At 43.5% G+C, this 23315-nt stretch overlaps 1 protein-coding gene across 1 annotated transcript in view; it reads right to left on the bottom strand.

Moving 5' to 3' along the window:
* Positions 1-23315, bottom strand: part of ADAMTS16 (ADAM metallopeptidase with thrombospondin type 1 motif 16) — a 631464-nt gene that overhangs the window by 136554 nt on the left and 471595 nt on the right. The window contains exon 18 of the mRNA XM_069613712.1: positions 5502-5628. Within this exon, the coding sequence (XP_069469813.1) occupies positions 5502-5628 (127 nt within the window). The remainder of the gene's footprint in view (positions 1-5501; positions 5629-23315) is intronic.

Below are 23315 nucleotides of genomic sequence, written 5' to 3'. Positions count from 1 at the left end.
TCCATTTTGTTTATGGTTGTAGGTCTTAGTTGTTTTAGAATCACACTGAAGAGCGTATTCTCTGGTAAACATTTCATTGTGGAAGTAGTGTGCTTTTTTGCAGACAGATAATCTTGCTTGATTTTTGGATACTAAGAAAGAGTTCCTGGGTCATTGGGTCAAGGAGGTGGGTTTTTGAAAGATGTTAAAGCAAGGGTCTCTGAATCCATTCTTCAAGGATGAAATCCACTCCATATGTTCTGGTCATCCACACAAAGTACACTTGAATACAGTGCACCTAAAGGGGAGTTGTTTAAAGAGTCAGTGGTTATCCGGAAATCCTGGTGTGATTGGGATTCTCAGGTTCTAGTCTTAGGATTCCTCTGGAACGCTGGAAAGAAAGCGCTAGTGTCCATTTGGGAAAACAGGAAGCCATTAGCCATTATGAAGCTGTTTCTTTGTGCAACTAAAATTGATATATACAAAGATAAAAACCAAGTTCATTGACTCCCAAAATTCTATTGCTGATAACTTTTGACTCTCTGGGTGGATTTGGATGACATTTTCCAAAATAATCCTTGCCAGGGGCATAGCCCAAATTTACAGTTTCGGGAAAAAATGTGTTACACTGTTCAAAAGTAATAAATACAATTTTAAAAAGGTGGTTTTGAGCTACTCCCATTCATTCTCCCATAGTGAAAAAAGTACTCCCATTGAACACACATAGCGTGAAAACAGCTGGACGGATTTGCACAAAATAAGAGGCAACTTTGGCACAAAGCGCCATAGATGTGCCTTTCATTGGTTTTGGTTAAACCATGTAGTAGTTTTGAAATAATGTGATGGAGAATGGGGTGAATTCTGGTTCCAAAAACTTGTAAATGTCTTCCATCGTACCTTGCAGCAATTTCTTTTTCCTCAATGCGAATAATTCCTGCAGTAATCGAGTGGTAAACCGAAAAAGAAATGTGTGCAAAATGATATTGGAGGAGAGAAAAGGGTGGATTTACATCAGGGTAGAGGAGGGGAGGGGGAAAGAGGACCATGTGTAAAGTGGGAGAGTTAGGGGTGGACTGGGGGCCCTTCTGTGCCCAACTGCTTTCGTTTTACCGGGGGGTTACTATGGAAATGCCGCAATATGTAATCGAAATAAAAGTGTCACACAAACCGGTGAGTGAAAGGGAGAATAGTAGAAGGACTGGAAGGATTTGCAGTAGGGGGGACTTAGAAAGGAAGAGGGCATCACATGGAGAATTATATGGGGATGCGCAAGACTTTAAAATTGCTGAGCTATTTCGCATTCCCACGATGAATGGACAATGATGAATTACCACAGGAATGATTACAAATAATAGTTCCCGTGGGAATAGAAATCAGTACAGGGGTGCCCCGATGGGACACTACCACAAAAATGAAAGAGGAGGGGAAAAAGAAGGCCTGGGTCCTGGGCCACACCAAAGGCCATGGCTGTTGTAATCTGGCTAGTTAGTAGGCAGTGGGGTAAGCCCCAGTCTTCTTTAATAATTGGAGTAACTGCCCATCCCAAAAGCCTAAGTCCAGTGAGCCTTCCTCTTTTTAATAATTGGGCAACATGGAAAGCGGCCACAGATGAAGTCCGAAGGCCATGGCCAATGGGCCATGGAGAAGATATAGCATAACAAAACCCTTGAAATTCAGTGAACAAACTTTAGTTAATACTGAGTTAAGTTGATCTGATTTATTGCAACAAAACCCATGAAATTCAGCAGGTGGGAGAAGTGATGAGCATCTTAATATGGAGTTTGCCACTCTTGTGCCCTTGAGCACATGCGTTACATCACAGCAGGCATTAACAATGAGATAAAGCAGGACACTGTGGGGGATGTCTACGCGGGTATGGCTCTGAGGTAAGATGGTCATCACTTACCACACCCGCTAAATTTGGGTTTGTGCCGCTTCTGAACAAGTACAGATGGCCACACTGACTGTTTGTCAAGCCAGAATTGCTTGGGATCGACATCACTACCTAGTTGGTATGTGTTGGGAACCATAGGCGTCAACCATCAGTTCTGCAGTGGGTCTTGCACATTTTTGTGGGGACCCTGAAGCATGCAGCAAGCCAGACTAGGAGCAACGTCTGTCCCACAGCTTATGTGTTTGCATTCTTTGAATTCTCACAATGGTGCCCTGTGAACTTGCGTTGGAGGTTGTGGAGAATAAGTGTTTACTTTCTGATAAACCTACTGACGCTGGTAGATTCCAGCACTGGATTGATGATCTCTGACCTTTGCCTCTCTGTTTATTTCAGGCTTTAAAAGTCTCTTTTGTGCACTGTTAAACATGTATAGCACATTCTCTTAGGAATTCCACCCCTGCCTTCTCCTCACCCTTACGCATATACCCTTCACAATTTGCTAACTTGACTTTCAACCATGGGTCAAGAAATGCTGTCAAGTGTTACTCCATACCCCTCATCCCAACAATGTGTGGATCCTGTCAGAAACTCGAGAACAGATTAATGGGCAGCTGCCATTGTTCTACATGACGGGTTCATGTAATATGTTGGATAGTTCTCATTCCAACATATATACCTCTGCCAGTCCCGTTCCGAGTGACGTAGTGTACAGGCTAAGCCACTGCATGGATTTTTCAAAAGAGTGCAGTAAAGAACAGTGTTCAACAGTTGCCTCTATGTAGGTGTTGAGTAGGAACCCTCCAGTTGCCGCCTCTGGAGATTGCATTAGTTGGTCTCTGCATTGCACACTTCTCACAGGTGCTCTAGCATGCAGACGGGTGAATTTCACAGTCCGCATTGTAGTTTCAAGCTGGCAGTAAGGGAGATGGTGGAGCGGCAACAGCTTTCCTAACAGATTTCAGATGAGGTAAAAGCATCTAAAGTGGGCCCATCTCTGTTTGAGCCACACATACCATCTCATCTAATGGTGGATACTTATGAAGCGGGTCACCACAAGATGGAGGACACAGGCAAAGTACGGCATGTGCATGGTTTTGCCTATCCTCACAGCAACAACATTAGAACCATTGGCAGGTGCCACAAAGATAAGTTGAAATCACGGGAATAGGCCAATGTGCCACAATCTCCTGTACATTCTCCCAGAGATCAACTCCTTACATCCACAAAGGCATTTGATGTCTGCTATCCTGGGATTTTCTGACGTGAGGCACTGAGGAAGATGCTCCAATACCTGGTAATGGCCATGAAATTCGTGTTTGGAGCAGTGGTCCACATGTCCATTGGTAGGTGGATGTAATTAGATGGCAGTGATGTAGTGCCATTGTGACCGCGTCTACAGAATCATGGTACTGAAGTATGGCCAGCCCAAGACTTCCCAGCACGGCGCAATGAGACCAAGGAGCTGTCTGAATGCGTCAGTCAGTCTGTTTTCAATCTGACATGAAGGATGTCATTGAAATGACAGAGCTGTTGATGTACTTTGTGATATTTTGTAACACACTCAGAAGCCCCAGCAACGGTGGGCATGTGAATTGATGGGGGAAATAATTTGCATGCAAGCCAGGAGAACTGCAAGCTAAAATAGTGTTCTGACCGCTGTGCCCACTTTCATCGTATCCATTTCCCTGACAGGATGCACGAACGGTGGCCTGTCGGGGAACACTGCATGCTCGTACTGCGCGTGCGGTGATGGATCAGGCAGTGGCGGTGGATGCCTGCTGTATGGATATGGATGGCTTTTGGGAGAGGGGTTTATGCATATGTATACATATGTATGTGTATGGGGTGCGCATTTGTGGGTGTGAATGTTTTTAGAGTTGGGAACGGGACGGCAGGTCGGGCGTTTGGGGTTGGCAGGGTTGTCCCCCGCTGAATACACCATAGGCCGTGGGGGGGGAAGGGGGAGGGAACAGGTCTTGCGGGGGTGTCCCCCACATTGGTGAAACCAGGGAAGGGGGCCAGCAGCACCAGAACCGGGCTCCGGGAACCCATGGCAGTGTTTGTATTTGAGCCACCTACTTCCTGACTTCTCAGATTATGTGGCAACATATATGTTACATTCATGGATACACATGATCCTTTTCATTGTCATAAACCTTCACTGGCCCCTGCCACTACCCCGAATCCCTGCTTTCATCATGACTAGGCTGTGCAATGTGTTGAAATGAGATTATGCCCCTTAACAGGTTTTTGCGCTTGTGTAACCATGATTTCCTTACATGTTTCCTCCACGGGGGACAAACTATCTAACCTTTGCCAAGAAGATGCTAAATCTATTTCTCCCGCAGAAAAGCTGTAATTAAGGTGCAGTGTACCTTTATTTGTGTATCATATGATACTACACGAAAAAGAGAGGCCATCGAATAATACTCTGATGTAAGAAGAAAACAACCATAATCATACTTTTTGGAAATCCCAGGACTTTAGAAAAGCAACACAGCATGACACAAACACAAAGAACATAAATTCCACATTTTAACCTCAATAATGAAAGAAGCACTAATGCTTTGATGGTTTTGGACTCACAATAGACCAGCATCTGACTAATGATAATTTAAGATAGTCTTCCACAGTGTGGCATAAGAGATTGGGTGCATGAACCAACAACTGCTAAGGCAATGTGCATACAGAAATAGCATTTACACTGCATACAACTCCCCAAAACAGTCTTTTCAGGCTTTGCTAGCTCCTCCCACTTACACCCTGTGCAGACCAGTGACTCCTCACGCTGGGACTGGTATTGCCTAGTTTTGCTTTGTTCAGATGGATCCTAGATTCTACCGCATGTGGGGATCTAATGATCCCTGATGGGAGATGAAAATTCAACTCTCTGATTGCTCAGATCAAATGTTTCCACTCACATCCTGGGATCCAGGAATTTGACTTGACGATATAGCTCAGTCAAAAATTTGCAACAGGCATTTGAATTGTAAGCAGTTTTTTTAGTAAAGTGCTGAAAGTACACACACTTCTATGGTAGTACTCCCTTCAAACGCAGGAAATCTGGTGTAAATCTGATCAGAGGCCTTACCTGTCTCTGCCAAATGTTAGGCACAAGGTTGTGTTGGTTTTTCTTTCATCTATATGACCTTTCCATCTTTCCCTCAATACAACCCAAATAATTTCCTCAAGAATTCGCCCTCCCTCCCTGTGCTATACAATTTGAAGCAGTTCAAAAGTGAGACAAACATTACAAACTAAACACAAAATAATATTATTTGCACTCCTAGGGATTGCGACAGAAGGGCATGTGACATGTAACAGGAGTGGCGCCTTGAATCATAGGGCAAGTATTTCAGACGATTTTGATTCTCATTTTCCTGCTTTCATAGAGATGTCTGATTACTTTTAGGTGACTGCATGCTTTTAGATTAGATGTAGTCTCAGGATAAATAATACTTCTTAAGAGTGGAGGGATTTTCAGAGAGCAAACCATGTATGATATCAACTATTTTGATAACCGTTTTGTGCCCACTCTACCATTTTGCATCCCGCTGCCAAGATTCAAATCAATGGATTCCTGTAGCCAAGTTAGGAGATCTACATACTGAATATGATGACTTCTTACCTGGGAGGACAGGCTTGCAAATTGCATGGGATCATTCCAGTGACTGGTCTTGTTTTGGCATTGCAGAAAGACGTGTTCACTTGAGCACGCAGGTCTTTGTAACAGGCCTCTTTCGTGTTCATCTGACCTAGACGATCGAAAGGAATAAGGATGGATTATACCTTTAGCATTAAAAAATTACTATTGGCCACAGTGATATTGAAGCAAAGCCCTGGAAACCAGTCGGTTCACTCAGTTATGATCACGTGGAAAGGATCTTACAAAACTGAAATTCATCACATGAATTAACTTCACACTTCCCTAATTGGATAATATGAAATATACAATTTAGGCTTGTTCGGCATAAGATGTATAATTGTAAAAAGTATATAAGCTCCTGCTATTATGCAGTGCAGCATAGTGGATACTGAAAACAGCAAAACATCCAGGCAAGGAGGCAGAACCATTTCTTTACAACAGCTGAAGACCTTTTGGAGACACAACTTTACTGTGTATATATCTAAGAGGGCTAATGGACAGTTGGCCTTCACAGGCTTTGGTACAAATTGGAAGATTGAAATGTATAGACTAGGTTAAAAGAGTATTTGTTTGTTTATTTCGTTGCATATTTAGCCTTTCAATTCTTGTATGTTCATTAGAATACATTGGATGATGGGAAATATGCAAACTATTTTGCTATGTTCTTATTACACAGCGATAAGCTTGTCTGAACAAGAAACTGTAGGTAGAAGATGCAGGAAACCTTTCTAGAGGTCACCTTGTAAATAGCGCATGGAGGGGTTTCCTGAATAACTAGCTCAGAGCCTTTGATAATAGCAATACAAGCATATCTTATATCAAGCTTACTTGTTGTTAGGTATATTTTTTTCAATTTTCAGATTTTGTAATTCATTTGTATTTAAAGGTCATGTTTCCAAAAAAGGCAAATCATTTACGTGTAAAAATATAATCTTAAGGTATGTGTTTTATATCAAACTTCCTTAGTATTAGGTGTATTGTTTTCATTTTAGAGATTTTGTCATTAAATCCTACTTGAAGATCACATTTAAAAAAACAAATTGGAAAGTATATTGTCAATGATATTGTTTTTTTATAATATATAATATTGATAGCATGTAGGCTTCTCAGGATGTGAGTTGTATTTAAGATATATTGTGATTACGTTTATGGCAAATGTCGAAATAAAATTGAAAAGTTCCATTTGTAACTATACAATGTGTGTTTACTAGGCAATTTGGGGGACTAATACGTTCTTTATATAATGCTGCATTTCAATGACCTGACATTGAGCAATATACTTTACAATTTGGAGGATTCATAGTCAATATCGAAATTTGAATTTATACCAAACTTTGATTGACGGTCTAAATAGATTAATAATGTATTAATGCATGCCTCCTCCATTTTTATCGTTTTTAATGTCCAACTCACTTCTGCTGCATGCAGTCTGGACGTTGGCGGGGACCTTGTAAGTCTCATTTTTTAAAAAGGGCCTTTCTTTCCACAGCAGCTACAGAACAACAGGACAGGCTAGCCAGGATGTGGTTAATGTTAACATAATAATCCCTGTGAATAAAGAATTGCTCAATGCCCGTTGTATTGTTACATTATATTATGTCTTTGATCTAGGCAGAGGATTGGTGGTGGGTGCAAATAATTCAAGCTTTCTTATTATTTTAATAATTTCAAAGCAACATGTACACATGAATCCTTCTGCAGCTTATGGGTAAATTAATTTATAGTGCAGAATATTGCACAGGTACTCGGTGAACAGCTTGGAGCTGATTTGAAGGTCAGTTTAGTTATTTAATTTGGTGTCTTGCCAGCATTCAGAGACAACCGATTGGTTGCACTAGGTAGGAAAAAAGGGGGCGGGAGGAATAAACGGAGAGTGTAGAAAGGGAACCACAGTCCATTCAAACCTAAGGGCAAAGCCCTGTGGATCCAGTAGCCAGAGGCAGAGGTGGGATGGCACAGTTTGGATGGGGGCTGGGGGGTCGGCAGGTAGTAGCAGGGTATCCAAACCATCCCTGTATACATTACTGGGCTTCATTTTATCAAACTCGATTGTTTTGTTTTTTGTGTGTAAGGAGCAATCTATGAACCAACTGTGGATAAGAGACTGGTGAATTGCCTAAGTGCAGCAAGCTAATAGGCTGACAGAGGACCAATAACTGCCATGGAGATGTCTAGAAAATCTGAAAGGATCCTCTGGTATCACTCTACTGTCAGAAAAGACATGTGCATACAGTAGAAAAGGGAATAGTGCTCTACTAGACGTTCTTCACTGTGAATGTCCTGACACAAACAATACAGACATCAAAAACATTCTAGACAGCAACAGTTTAACAGTTGCATCAACAAAGAAATGAGCAAGTGACTAACAGTCCAATAAGCTGTTTTTTTTAAAAATGTTTATTTGTATTTGACTCTCCTAACAAGTAAGAGAGTCTTTGCAAAAAAAAGAAAAATACAATCAGATATAGTGAAGGAATCATTACAAAAATATACCTTCAGACATCGAACATTGCAATATATAATCATATAAAAACCATCATTCAAGTAAAATTACAGACCAGGAATTCTTATGACATATTACTAAAGAAAAAAAAGGAAAAGAAAAAGGTAGACGATAAAACTATCTACATGTTAAAATGGGCATACATCATCAATCTTGTACAGATTTGCAAAGGGTAGAGAGAAAGAGAATGGATGGTTCATGAGATATTCATGTAACAGTCTTTTTCCAATTCTCTTACAATTACTTTACATAGTTTCGTTAAGGCATATATCAGCGGTGAGTGGTTGCCTTGCATCATTCTGGCCCAAAGGAAAGGCAGGCAGTCAGTATAGTTAATATTTACGAATTCAATCAATAAAATCGTTCTTTGATTCTTAAAATGGGGACAATATAAAACCAGATGTTTTAATGTTTCAATGGTTTCGGTGCACATAGGAAATCTGCAGTGAGGACTCGAGGCATACAACTTATGACCAACCCATTTTACTACTCTTTCTTTGGTGTGAAACAAATTGAATTTAAACCAAAGAAACATCCTCCGAGTAGAATTACAAGGAAAAAGCACAATATAATCGTATCTATGGATACGTTTGCGTGTAAATAAGTGATATTCCTTGTAAAGTTTGTATGATCCCATTCTATCGAGGGTGGTACACCAATCGAGTTCAAACAGCTTTTTTTTGGCATATCCTGGTCTGTAGTGAACATCATCCACAGTAATGTTGGCCATCTTAAGTATGGCAGCCATTCTTGTCACATAGAGAGCCATAGAGGATGTGGGCAACAAGTTAATGGTATGATTCAGCTCAGCATATAGGGAGTTCGCTATAGGATGTCCAATCTTAGCGAAATTGGTTAGAAGTCGCCATTTCCAACGAGTGGATAGTGCGACTAAACCTAATTCATGCCTCAAGATTACGTTGGGTAGGGACATCGGAAGCGACATGGCACGTTTCAGGGCAGTTCCTTGCAATTGGTCCAGAATTGGGCCCATCTCACCCATACATATGTCGAGAGAGTACACAATTACACTTTCAATTTTCAAAGTTAAAAACTCGATGAGGGGAGTTAGTGAAAACTTACAGTATTTCGCATAGATTACTTTGGATTGTGATATCAGGGGTCTGATCTTTTTGTTGAGTAGGTCAGTCCACATTAGGATAGAGTTTTTCTCTGTTAAGTGATAACCCAAATAGATCGTTTCTGTAATGAGAGGGATGGGGATCTGCATGATGTGCCATTGCGACTTGCCAGTTCGCTTCCGAACACCAAATTGCATTACTGCTGTTTTAGCAGGATTAGGCGTCAAATTGTGTGCTAATGCAAATTCCTCAAATAGCCGTAGTTTGAGTTGGAGGCCTGACGGGGTTGGATCGAATAAAATAATGTCATCTGCAAAGGCGAGCCATTTGAGACGGATCAAGCCAATTTTAGCAGAGAAGAGATTTTTTGCATCCCAACCTTTATCGAGATCGGAGAGGTATAGATTGAAAAAGGTGGCGGCAAGGTTACAGCCTTGCTTTAGGCCTACCTCTGTGCTGATAGCTTTAGTAATACGTCCCTCTGAGGTGAGCTTAATTCTGTAAGAGGTGTTAGTATGTAAGGCTTTAAACCAATAAATAAGGACAGATGGAATTCCCATATTGGTAAGTTTGGCCCATAATAAGTTACGGATCACTGTGTCGAAGGCTGAGGACATGTCGATGAGAGCAATATAAACGGGGTTAGATGTTAGTTTCTTGGCTTCTGCGATGGTAAATGCCATAATTATGGCATTAAGCGAGGTGGACATACCTTTTCTAAATCCAGTTTGGTATTTGGAAAATAGTCCTAGTGCTCCAATGTGATTCTCCAGATCATGAAGAAGGAGAGAGGCGAATAATTTGGCCGCAGTGTCAATTAAGGCAATGGGTCGATAATTCTGCGGCAACGCAGCATCTCCTTTTTTAAAGATCGGGATGATATTGGCAGTTAGCCATGAGACAGGAATAACTCCTGTATTAAGAATAGACTGAAACTTGGTGTTTAGGATGCATGCCCACAAATCCGGGTCTTCTTTGAATAGACATGGAGGCAAGCCATCGGGGCCGGATGATTTAGAATAGGTGAGTTTAGATATCGCCCACTTAATGTCAGCGATAGTCCAAACCAACCGTGGCAGGTCATGATATCTTAAAACAGGGGTCGTTATATTCGAAAATCGCACGGGAATCTTGAATTTATGTCTGATATACTCATATATACAGATATAACATTCGGCATAGAAAACGATACTTGAAAGGTATGGCTCTTGATCGTTCGCCATATAGTTCGAGTGTCATGAGATGAAATGGCTCTAACAAGTTTGCAATTTATTTCATTGTGTCTTATTAGCCTTATCTGCTTCAAGCTGCGTTTGTATGCTGACACGATAGAATTGCGCCGCGTGAGATACCGTTCCCGCGAGAGATCGGTAGATTTTTTCAAAGCTCTAAGAGCCTTGTTTTTCTCCCGCTTCTGTACTTTGCAAAGTGGATCAAAGAAGTGACGATTTTCAATATCAGTTTTTTTCTTTTTGCTAAAGTATGTTAGTGCTGCATGCGTTATTTCAACATATCGCTGCTCAAGGACATTCGTGGGCATTCTTTCCGAGTTGTTCCAAAGTACTATGGCTGACTTTACAAATTGAGTGAATTGCTTGCACAGTGCCATAGACCATCTAATCGAAGTCATAGGACGATCTACTTCACACAATGCAGTAGAATGGTCAACTCCAGTAATGGAAAAGTCGAATTTCAAGTTGCCTAATAACACAGCGTGGTCACCAAAAGGCAACATGGAGATTCTTAGAGGAGATGATCGTAGAAGCAAGTTGCGACTAGCAAATATGAAGTCAATTGTTGACCTTTTTCCATCCCTTGACCATGTGATCCAATTTGACGGGTCAACGGGGGGAATAAGATCTAGATCCCAATCTTTCAAGAAGGTCCTCCATATGTTACCTCTATTTTTCGAGAGTAGGTTTCTGGGAGATCCTCCAGTTTCATTGACGGTTCTGCAGTCGCAGTTAAAATCACCGCCAAGGATGATTTCAATATTATCATATTCATGAGTTACAAATTCTAAGCAATTCTCAACTGTCTCAATCATCTCATCAATGGGGGTAGTAGACGGATTCCAATAAATGGTCATGATAATTAAATGACGATAATTATAGGTGTTAGATTCCAGTAATATTGCTAGAAGATTGTTAGCATGCCAGACAATTTTTGAATTAAACATAAGAGCATTGTCTATAGCTATCATAATACCACCAGATGGACGACCGGCAGGAGCTCGTATAGCAGGGATGTGATGCGTTGAGTAATCAGGCAAAAAAAAAAGAAGTGGTTTTCATGGTCTCCTGAAACATGAGTATTGATGGACGACTAAGGCAATCAAGGGTTGACTGCCATTTCATAAGGTTAAGGTAGCCACATGAATTCCACGATTTTAAAACCCGTTCCGGCAGCTTCTAAGTTAACCCACCCTTGTGGACCAGTATATATTTGGTTTCTGTGTTTTTAAGCACACAAAATGCATACACCATAGCATAGCTGCAGAAGGCACATATGGTTCCTGTTTTTCTGCACGGTTTTGCTGGTTCAAACCTAAATTCATCATATAATGTTTTATTCGACATAAGTCTTTCAGCAGCAAGTTAGAACAATTACAAAAAAAGAACAGCATCGTAACGTACAAGACAGAACACTTGTAACATCATTGTGTAATACATACATTCTATAAATGCATACAATGCGTAAAATTATATGGTGCAGCAGATTAAAATCCAGTATATGTCATAAAACTATGCTAAAAGACACATGAATCATGAATGAACCTTGGCTGATGCGTTCCTTCTTGGCCATGCTCTATCAATAAATTTCAACACAGCTTTTCTGACAGCTGGGTTTATGATAGATTTACAGAAATTCATTGCATCAACAACAGTTCTGATCGAGTGCTGGATTAGCAAGGGTTTCAAGCAATAGGATCTAAAGTTACTATATGCTGCACCAAAAAGTACCTAAAATGCTGCCGGGTCTCTTTCTCTAGTGTGCATGATATAGGTAGGTCAGTTTCAAACTAAGCGATCCATTTCATTTATAAGACTGCGATCGGGAGGGTATTTAACCTCGACCTGACGTAAAGAGATCTGGCGTGCGGTGGGTCAACCAGACGCAGGTACTCCTCCAACCCCAGTATAATTGTACGCGACCAATATTCACGGAGTAGAGAGGATCTGTGGCAATTCTCAATTTGTTGGTTACATATTTCATTGGCACATTCTCTCTTTACCCGTTCTTTCGTGCTGGGAGTTAGACTAAACCTAATTTCAATTAGGGCTGTACCGAATAGCATATTTAGTATTCGGCCAAATACTGAATAGTTTGTCAACTATTCGGCCGAAGCCGAATATGAAGCCGAATAGTTGCTTTATTTAATAAAACATGTTCCAAACTTCAAAAAACACACTTATTAAAAAAACAAATAAAGCACCATTTTAAATGCATTCTATACTTTTATTTCTCTTGATTGTAATTAATGTAGCATCTTTATTTAAAGCATAAAAGCCAGAAATAAAGCAGATTTAAACAAAATCGAGGGACAAAATGTACAGAGGATTGTTGAATATTCAGTGCCAGTTAAAGTAGGAGGCTTCACAAATGCAAAAGGACTGCCTTTGTGAATCAGTTGCATTGCATTCCCTATCCAGTTGCAAAGTCGATGCGGTGCAGCTCACATAGAAATGTATAAAATGGTTAATGTCAGCTCATGCAGGACACAAGTCAAGAGGAAATCTGAAATGCGTGAACTCCATCTCACAACTATTCACCCCACTCAAACAAATTCTGCTCACTTTTCACTTATCTTGGCCACTCCTTCTCACCAATACACAAACATATGCAACGTATCATTCCTGATAAAATATCAGATAATGTTAAACTCAGGAGTCGATAAAGAAAAAAATAGGAGGGACTGTGACGTACGCAATGGTAAGTGAAATGACAGGAACTGAAAGTATCTATGCATATTTCTTTCAGTTTGTCTTTTCCAAATGAAAAAAGTGCACATTGCATGTAAATATTCGCCAAAACAAAAAAGATGTTCCTGTATTGTTGCAGGCTAGGTATAAAAGATTATCACCTTTTATGTCTAAGAATCTGTAACAAAACATGCCCTAAAGAGCAGATTACAATATAAGATATTTTTCAGCTGTGTGATAGCAATTTATCTGGTCTAATTCTATTCAGTTTTGCAAACTGAAGTCTATGTTTGCCTTTCTGAGTTCATGTTGCATTGTATTCACATGAGAATGTCAAAGTATTCGGCAAGAGCCGAATAGAAAGAAACTATTCGGCCGGAGCCGAATAGCTTTATTTCAGCCGGAATTCGGCTGAATACTTACTTGAAGCCGAAGTTCGGTACACCCATAATTTCAATGGGCCTGAAAGGCAGCAGCAATGCTATTAAATTGAGAGGACACTTTGGGGAGATATTGGTGGGGGACGGGAGAGAGGAGTAGCCCCTGCACTTTGCTCTCGGACCACACAACTCCAGACACAGCCAATTGCTTTGTATGTACATTTTGGCTAAAAGGCCAACTCCGCATTGCACTCTGGTTCTTAGTCCAGTTTGTATTGGACTTTTATTTGGACTAACTGAAAAGAGAATGCACACATGGACCAATGCGTTAGCTTCCGAAGTCCCCTAGACTTCTTCTTCAGATAGAGTAGGGGTAAATAGTAGAGTTATTCTACGCCAACTGATGATGCTCATGCATTGTTCCAGTTAGTCCAATAACATGTGCTCATGCAAATGAATGTATGGCTATTGACCAATGAGTAAAGGCCAATTGTTGAACCCCGGTGGCATGTGCACTTACCTAAGTGAGCCCATGGCTAATGCAGGCCGTTTAAAGGAGCAAGTGCCTCATTCAAAATATGGTGGTAACAGTAAAAACGTGTGGCATTTGCATGAACTCCTGTTTTCAAACTACCTCCTAATTTATGTGTTATTTGTGGCATGGGACCATAGAAAGCGCTTAATGTGGTAAACCTGAGTTGTGTACCACTTGCTATACTTTCTTTGTACCCCATGCCACAAACAGAACATACACTATTCAAGTAAGAATGGACAGTTTAGCACTTCAATGTCCTGTCGTTTTAAGGCCTCTACCCGACATTGAGTAATGTCAACTACCAGCACACCCTCCGTCTCCCCGAGATGTCACATGGACAACTCTTCTCCCGTTCCTTTCACGGGGGCAATTTGCAACCACAAACGTGTTTGGATACCCCCCATTTGCATCACATGGTCTGGCCCTACAGGATCTACACTTCGGGCCGCGGAGATGGATGGAAAGTTGCGAGTCCAGCAAGCCTGTGTACTGATTGTTGCCCCGCCGCATCCTGCCCTAAGTCTGCAGACCCCCCCTTCTGATGAAACTGCACCGCAAAGGAGTTCAGTCCAGTGCTCACACGTGCCTGGGAGCATTGTCTCTGTCACGCCCAGGGTCCGATTGGTAGTACACCCTCTTTTGGCGCTGCCGTTTCGCCGCGGGTCGGTTCGGCGCGGCCAGTTCGCGGCAGTGGCTGATTTGGCGTGCCCACTTTGGACCTGTTTGATGAGTTAATTCACTCTGTGGCTAATAGATTTCACCAGTGTTGCTGAATAAATGGACTTTAAAATGCACAATTTGCATCACACTTTATCAAAAAACTCTTGCTTAGTTACTATTCAAACAGTGTCACAAAAGAAGGAATTGCCATTTGCAACTGTGGGACACATTTTTCTTTGGTGCCCGAAACAATTTCATGGCCCAGTCCGCCCCTGTATGTGAAATGCGTAACATTTTTTGTTCCGGAAATAAAATAATTGCCTGTTGGCCTTGCATCTGACCTGCGCAGTGGGGGGGAGTAGGGGAGGAGGGGGGTTTAATGTACTTTCCAACAATGGGCCCAAAGACATGCGCAAGAAGGCGTGCACCGTTTGCCATATCGTTCACGCACTCTTCAAATCACCGGACCGGTCAAGTGTCACGGTCTGGACCTCAAGCGGTACGCGGAAAAGGCAGCTTTGTTGACTTGGCTGTTTTACTGCACATTAAAGGACTCCGTCCGTCCTGTGGGGTGCACTCCACACCCCAGCCGCGCAGTGAGACTGAAATGCACACTCCACACAGGTCGAGGGCTCATCCATCAATCTCGAGCGCGCTTCAGGTGCTATGTGGGAGATGCCTGCGGCAGGGAAGTCCTGGGTGGGCAGGCATCTGCGGTGTCAGTTAGGAAGGCACAGTACCTTGGCGGCTCTGGCATTGCCCAGGCAGCGTCAGTGCCGGTGCAGAACCCCGGGCCCAGAGGAGCGGAATGGAAGCGCGTGTCATTAAAACCGGCGAGCGGCCGATACCCAAACGCACCAATTGGTGTCTTGTTCTGTACAAGTCACGGCTCTTTTTTTTTTTTTAGCAAAGCCTACAAATCAACCATGTGATCTTCCTTAGCTTAGCCCCACACGTGCCTGGGAGATACAGGGTGTGGTTGGGCTGGGGCACGGGGTACAGACACACCACAGTCGGATTCACGACGAACTTTGAAAGCACAGACAAACGACCGCGTTCAGATCATCGTTTCAGTCTGTCCCGTACAATGTTCTGTGCTCAGGACCACACACACTCTCTGTGTCAAACAAATGAGCCGAGACTTGAACTCGTGGCCTCTGACTCGCACTCCAGAAACACAAAAGGGGTGCAAGCTCTGGCCTGTCCCACTCACCCCTTGTACAATTTTGGAGCATGGTGTTGGTGTGTGATGTCTCCCCGGCCTACCGATGCTGTGCGGCGTGTTAGATGCCCAGCATGCAGCACTGGGTAAGTGCTAGAATGTAGAGTGCCTGGGATAATGGTGAGTTGAAAAAAATGTGGACGGGGCTTTTGAACTATTCCCATGAAAGGAAGCAAGCCACATGAAAACCCCTTGAAAACATGTTTTCAAGATAAAATTGTATTTAGGCTGGTAGCGTCTGCACATCCTTAGTGGCTTCACCTTCAGGACTCATTTTACATCTTTTGATTTTTGTTTTTTATGGTGCAAACCGGTCTATGGAGAATGTAGCGCTGCACATGTTGCTGAGGGTAACATATGAGGTCAGGAGAGGGGTTACAATGTGTGGCACACGATGCTCTAGGATTGTGGGTGGGATGTGATGCGCGCGTCCGAGGCGCTTCTGCGGCACCTATCCATGGACTCAAGAGTAAGGCCTGGAGTGCCTTCCTGAAGTGCCAGAGCGGTGATGCCACTGGGATGGTGCTCCAGTGGGCAGGGGCATAGCAAGAGAAGGCCTCTTTCCTGCTTATGCCTTATGTGCCCGTTTGCTTTCTAGCCTAGTTATAGCCTGGCACTAGGAGGAGCGTGACCCCCCTGTGCAAGGTAGGCAGGCACTCGAGCAGTGGTTGCCTCAAAGGTGATGCCTGCACCCTTAAAGAGTATTCTGGCTGGTAGGGGAAGCTGAGGATGGAAGAAATGTGGTGTAATACAGTCTTGTGTTCCATTATGAGACGTGCCACAGTGTGTTGTTTGGCAGCCCTAAGTTGGGTCAAGTGAATCCCGGGAATGCCAGGAAGGAGGGCCTTGACTCTGGTACAAATGTTCTCATATGGAAGGCAGGAAGTCCACCAATATGCACTATTCAAGCAAAAAATAAAAATGAACAGAATATGAGAATAAAGGTCTGCACAGCAGGAACGGTCGTTATCCATCATTAGCACCCGGTGCACAGCCTCCAGCCAATCAGCATCATGGAGTGCTAGGGTGGAATCGCTGCTATAAGCCTGCACTCCAGAACACTGAGGTCTGCTACTAAGCTCCCTGGGCTCCATTTTGTGTGTCTAGGGCCACCTGCTTGTCTCTCTGCCCCTTTATCCCTCCCCTCCTATTGTTCCACTTACCTGCCGTCGCTGCCCGCAACGGCTTCAACGACTCCCTCCTCGCCTGCCTCACAGTGGGCATGAAAAGCAAGAAGGGACTTGCTCCCAAGCTCCTTTCACTTCTCCCTGGTGGTCATCTTGGAACGGGCTATTTTCCCCTTGGATGAATGGGTGCTACACTCCTCTTGCTCATTCATCCAAGGGAGACTTTGTTTTACCCAAAATGCACCTGGTGCAACAAGCTAATAACATCAAATCCTACTTTGACGGCTGGGCTTGGGAGCTAACAGCCCCTAGTCCTCATCACAGCCCTTGCTTCGTTGAGTCTTGAGGTGCCCAGGATTTAGGACGGGGTACATTGCTGCTGATACAAATTAGGTCGTGTGAATAGTATTACAATGTCCTAAGGGCTCTCAAAGTGTTAAAGAGGAATTGAATCTATTGGAGGCTATGGAATAACAAATGGCACTTGTTGCTGATCTTAGTTCTTAAGGTTTCCTGAATAATTTCAATCAAATCTTCCAGAAACGGTCAGTTATGGTAAACAGACAGCTGATGAAAAAATGGCAGCTTGCTTCGATGGCTACCTCTGTAAAATGAATCAAGGATTGGTCAAACTGTCTGCCTCGCAGAGACCGTGATGCAAATTAAAAGGCCAATTGTGCAGATATGGCTTTACTTGGTTGTCACCGAAATGTGTTGCAATAGACAAGTTTATGCGTACATCAACGAACGTAAAATAAATCTTTTAAAGATGTATTTGTCCTTTTCAACTCCTTCTTACTTGTTGCTCTAAATTTTCGTTAAAAGTTGACTTCTTGTTTGTATGCATTAGTTCCAAAGAGTAATCAATTGTTAAGCTGCTGAGTCTCAATGTGAATTTATATTATAATGTATTCAGTTATTTAATTAGATATTTTAAAAAAGCAATGACATTATTTGGGCACAGTATGCGTCAGAAGGGAATGGAAGAGTTGGGAGGAGAGGGAGCGTGTAGTACGCAATGACCTTTGTTTAATAGGAATGCTTTGAAGAATTCATGGAAATTGACATGGTGTGTGATCGAACACATGGGGCCTCATTACGACCCTGGCGCTGACTACGAGGTTCTTTCTCCCTTTGCGGGACCCGGATCAGACGTCTGGTAAAACCAGACGTCTTTTCCGGGTCCTGCGAGGGGAAGAGGGAGGTAACAACGGGACATTTGTAATGTGCCCGTTGCCACCTCCCTCCCCATTCCCATTGAGCCCTATGGGGCCTCAAATGGGAATGCGGAATGGTTCCTGCAAGGAGGACTTACCGGGTCCTCCTATGTCGGAATGACCGGTAAGTCCCCATTGCAGGAACCCGGTAATGGAGCCCGGTTTGGAGGCAGCCATGGTGCTAACAGCACCATGGCTGCCTCCAAACTCGTAATGAGGCCCATGGTTTTTGGCATCTATGGAGAGGTTGTCTACTGGCGTTAATCCATGTAACGGAGAGCCGGCTGCAAACCTGGAAGCCGAATCCAATAGGAACTTTGAGAGGTGAGTTCAGAATTAGGATGGAGATGGCAGCTGGTTAGTTACAATCTATTCGTAAATTTAATGTTCTAATTAGCACCTTGTGTGGGTGCACCAGCCAATCAGGTTTCTCCAAGTCCAGGCTGAATCTAGAATCTAATGATTGAAGCCCAGCTGTGGAGTAAGCCACGTGGTGCTCACACCCACCGGTCGTCTTCTTTCACTTTGTCTGCTGCTTCCTTCATTCGTTGTGCTCCCCCAGCACTCACCATTTGCCTCCTGGCCCAGACTCACCTCTCCATCTTGCAGTCCTCCCTCGCCATGGCATAACACACCTCACTTCCCATCCTCATCACCACGTGGAGCCCCACCCACCATTTCCATGAGGGACATGTTAGGTAAGGATTTCTTTTGTGTAAAACAACGGCCCGTGCGCTCGCCACGCCCTGTCATTTCACACAAACATCAATTGCTATCAGCACCCCAGTTAGAAACGAATAACCTCGCCAGGGCCTGGTGTTAAGGCCTTCATTTTGCTCCAGCCTATAATGTGGCCGTGCACATTACCAGCCAGTGAAGCTTGCAGGAGCGGTTACTATTGCTATATTAATGAATGTATTGATGCTTTGTAGGGTACCACATACAGGCAAATGTTGCTTGAAAAATATAGATGATTCTGAAGGGTGATCTGCCTTTGATGGCAAGCCAAAGTGACAATGTTATTCCCAGACTAATGTGTTCTGCTTTTATCGGGTGTAGTATTTATTGAACTGTGTGATGCTGTGCTTCTGCAAACACGGAGTTTGCCATCATGTACACAGGCCACTGAAATAATCAAGACCTGCTAGAATGTGACCGTGTCTTTGGCATGTGAGGAGGGGGAGTCTGTGGTAGGATTTATAATGTGCTTCTTGTTATAGGTGAAGGGATGCTTCCTGGGTTGTAGAGTAGAGGTTTTTGGCAAAGGTTGCTTCTGTGTAAAGGAGGTCACAGGTTTCTTGTACAGATGCAGGGCCTTATCTAAAGAATTAGGTTGTGGCCTGGCCTCAGGAGCGATTATACCATTAGAGATGAGAAGGGCCGCCATTTTAGAAATATTTTCTTTGTTTGATATCCTGACAGAACTTTCAAACTCTTATATGATAATTATTGTAACCATTGTTCAAGCAAGACCTTGGTAAAATGGATGCTGCAAGTTTGTTGCATCATTGATAAAAGACTGAAGCACAGCCAATGCACTGTGGATAAATCACCCAGCTGCGCAGCAAACGTAGATGACGCCGTGAACACAGCCTGCCAACATCTGAAAACAGGACGGATTCGCCTCATTTGGATGCAAGTCTAACGCGATTGGCCAGTTGTTGGCGTGGCGTTGCACTGGATTGGCCAACAGGGCGTGCAGGCTCTCAGGCACAGGCCTGCTTGACTGTGTCTAACAAGTGTGCGTTTGCTTGCATTGCAGATCCGTGACGAGATTTGGTCCCGGTGATTGAGTTACCAAGTGTAAACGCAGGAGGCCAAGTTCTGAATGCCCTCGGTGATCTTTAGCCAGCCATTTTGCGCGCCTCAGTAGCTTAACTGTCCGTTGGGAATGCTGAGAAAGGCTCTCACGCATGACCCCAATGAACTCCACGCATACAGGTCACTTGCCACTCTGCATTACGCTCATAAACATCGACATGAACGTTGACCTCAATGCAGTATCTTGTATGTGTTCCCCTGCTGTCTGCATAATTATCTCCCAGCCAAAAAAACTACATTTCAGTCATATTACGAATACGTATTTTTGAGTCTTGCTCTACCAGGATGGAAACAAGGCAACATGAAGCTTAAACATAGGTTTAGAAAATAAAGTACATCTATAAAACCGAAAAGGCGTGATGTTCAAGCTTTCATACAAACGTCATCACGTTCACACGTTGATATTAAAGCAACTTTTTCTTCCCAGCCAACGCTTTGAAGATTTAATTGTACCTTTATATGAAAGGTACAATTAAATCTTACAAGTCTCTGAATGCAAAGAAAACAAGCCTTGCCAAAGCCAAAAGTTTAGACCTTTGCAGTTGGTGATGCATTTTACATGTATAAGCATGACATGTTGTTGGTCACATAAAGTTGAGGCCTAGCTCAAAGAACATACAAGCTGAAGGGCTGGTCATCACATGACTATTATGATGTTAGCTGCCAGTCTCTGCTGACTGATGAAATATGTCCAACATTTTATGTCATCAGCTGAGAAAGGACACCGGAAGCTTCCAGAGCCTGCAATGGTGGTCCATCAAAAACTTTTGATCTCTCCACAATCCAGCGTGGCATCATCAACAATGTTATCCAAAGAGTGTAACTCTTATCAATGAGTTCACTAGAGGGCAGCACATTCACAGTGTACTGAAATACAATGCAGACATACATGATATGGGAACATGTGTGATAAACATGTTTGCAGAAAGATGCAACTATTTTGTAATACCAAGACCCAGCACCAGATCCTCAGCCACACCCATGCAAAGGGGCATCAGCACTCATGTAGGCATGCGATAACTGCGGAAAGGAAGGTCTGCTAGAGGGACGGTATACTGCCTTTCCATGTACTTCTGGGACAACTGAACCAGCCCCTGTACTCACTTCATGCCTGCTCGTTTCATGCTTAATAACTAGGGGGGGCTTAGAGGGGATCTACCCCCAGTTCTTGTGGCTGTAGCTCTGGATAGAAGCTCAGGGGCTACAACCAAAAGGCTAGATATCCCTGACTTCTGACAGTCCCGACATCAGCGTAGCCCCGGATCTTTTCCCGACCTAGCGACTCCCCTGTTAATAAGAGAGCTTAGGTTCCATTCATATCCCAGCCCCCTACAACCTAGAGACGCCTCCAGTTAGCCGGTCAAGTGGCACAGCGAGTAGAGCACTCGCTTTGACATTGGTGCAGAGTCTCCTAACGCAGGTTCAAATCCCGACGGGGCCAAACTCTGCCTTTCATCCTTCCGAGATCGATAAATGAGCACCACACACCATAAGCAGTGCTCAGATACCTGAGGGTTCGTAGCACTATATAAATGCCAAATTATTAATAGTTGCAAAATGTAGGACTACCATATGCAGAACCACATGCGGCCTTAGAAGGTGGTCGCTTCATCCTACCAGAACAAAGTTCTCGTAAATGGTATCTCATTTTGTGCTTCCATCCGCCTTAGAAGCTCTGCATGCAACCCTTACTTCTTCCTTTGCCTTCTCTTGCTCCCTGTACGCCACCCCGACCTGCACCGTGTGCCCAGTGAGAGGAAGGGAAAGCAAGAAAAAGAGAGAACAATCAAGAGAGAAAGACAGATAGAGCGTGAAAAGAAGAAAAGATAGGTGAGGTGATACAGAGGGCAGAGGGTGGTGACTTCATTTGCTACTCAGCTGCAGTGCAAGGGAGGGTGACAACTTCTAAGCGGTATGCCACACCTTGTTCTACAACTAAGCCAAACGGTGACCCAATCTTAAATCGAGTTACCTCCACTCCCCGCTGCACCCACGTCTCTGCAATCTTGCGCACCTCGCACTGGCGTCCATTTGCAAAGTGTATTCAATTTAAAGCACTAAGCCTGGTGCATCGGGCTCTGCATGGCTTAGCAGCCGTCTATCTACAGGTGAAATTCAGGTTCCATGTCCCTCGTCGGGCCCTAAATTCAGCTGAGGCCTGTTTGGTGGAGGTTCCACGATTTAAACTGACTCGGATTGGCAAGTGGTCCTTCTCAGTGGCTGTCGCTTCTTTGTAGAACTCTCTGTGGGCAGTGGATGATTGTATGTCATTTAGGCGCTCTCTTAAAACTTATTTATTTTAGTTTTCTCTCTGTCCCCATCATCCTGTCTAAGTTCACGCCAAGATGCCTTTGGGCGTATGTTGCGTTCTACAAAATGCTGATACGATAATATAAGATTAGAACACAGATACATGATTCAAAACACTAACAAGCCACAGAGGTAAAGCAGAAACATAGATTATGAAAATGTGATAGATATAGTTGATCACTTTGGGTATTAAATGATAAGAGGGAAAATGTAGGCAAGAAGTAAGAGAAAGCTAAATAAACACAATTTGGTGACTGTGGCATACTTACTTAATAGGATTCAAAAACTGCAGTGTGGATCGAAGAACAGGGACAGCTCGAAAGCGCGAGGTTGTTAGGATGAGGTCAAGTGACACATGGGCTGGAATGGCTTTATGGTTCAATGGATATTTCCGATTAAAGAAAGCAAGCAAAATGGTTCAAATGTCTTAAAGCAGTGAGCCAGCTTGAAGGGCTTAATGAGATTTGACAGTGGCTTTACAAGGTGAGGCAGGCTCTGGGCAAAGGTAGTGAACAGATATGGCAGGCGTCAGCCTCTCGACTGTTGTTCAGCTCTCTGTTAACAGGGCTTGAAGGTGTCTTGGTGTCTTGAATCAGAATAATGCTGTGCGTGGTACCAGCATTGCCAAGGGCAGCACCTTTGACATGGTACACCTGTAGGTACTTTCAGCAGTTCCCTAAAAAATTGAGCCACTTGTGCTCCCCAGCTACATTATCAGGTCCAAACAATAATGTGTGCTTCAGTCTTGCCCCAGCAGCCCTGATGTTTTGTGCCCCACGATCCACGGTTCTAGCATACCTTCTGTGGCCCAGGAATCTGGTTCTATTACTTGCCCAATGTCCCAGTAGGCCTTTCGGAGTATCCAAATCCTGTACTTGAAGCAGTGGCTGGCATGGGGAGAGCCCTGCAGAAATAGACCCCACAGGCTCCTGTCGGTGAAGAATGGGGGTCCCCCTAAACAGGATCGCTGATCGGCAGAGAAGCTAATTCTAGCGAAAATATACTTGGGTTCAGTT

The sequence above is a fragment of the Ambystoma mexicanum genome, chromosome 5p (genome assembly GCF_040938575.1).
Source record: "Ambystoma mexicanum isolate Mex_15411 chromosome 5p, UKY_AmexF1_1, whole genome shotgun sequence".
NCBI classification, from domain to species: Eukaryota; Metazoa; Chordata; class Amphibia; order Caudata; family Ambystomatidae; genus Ambystoma; species Ambystoma mexicanum.
Note: the sequence above shows the minus strand (reverse complement) of the source record. Positions and strands in the feature narration are given on the sequence as shown.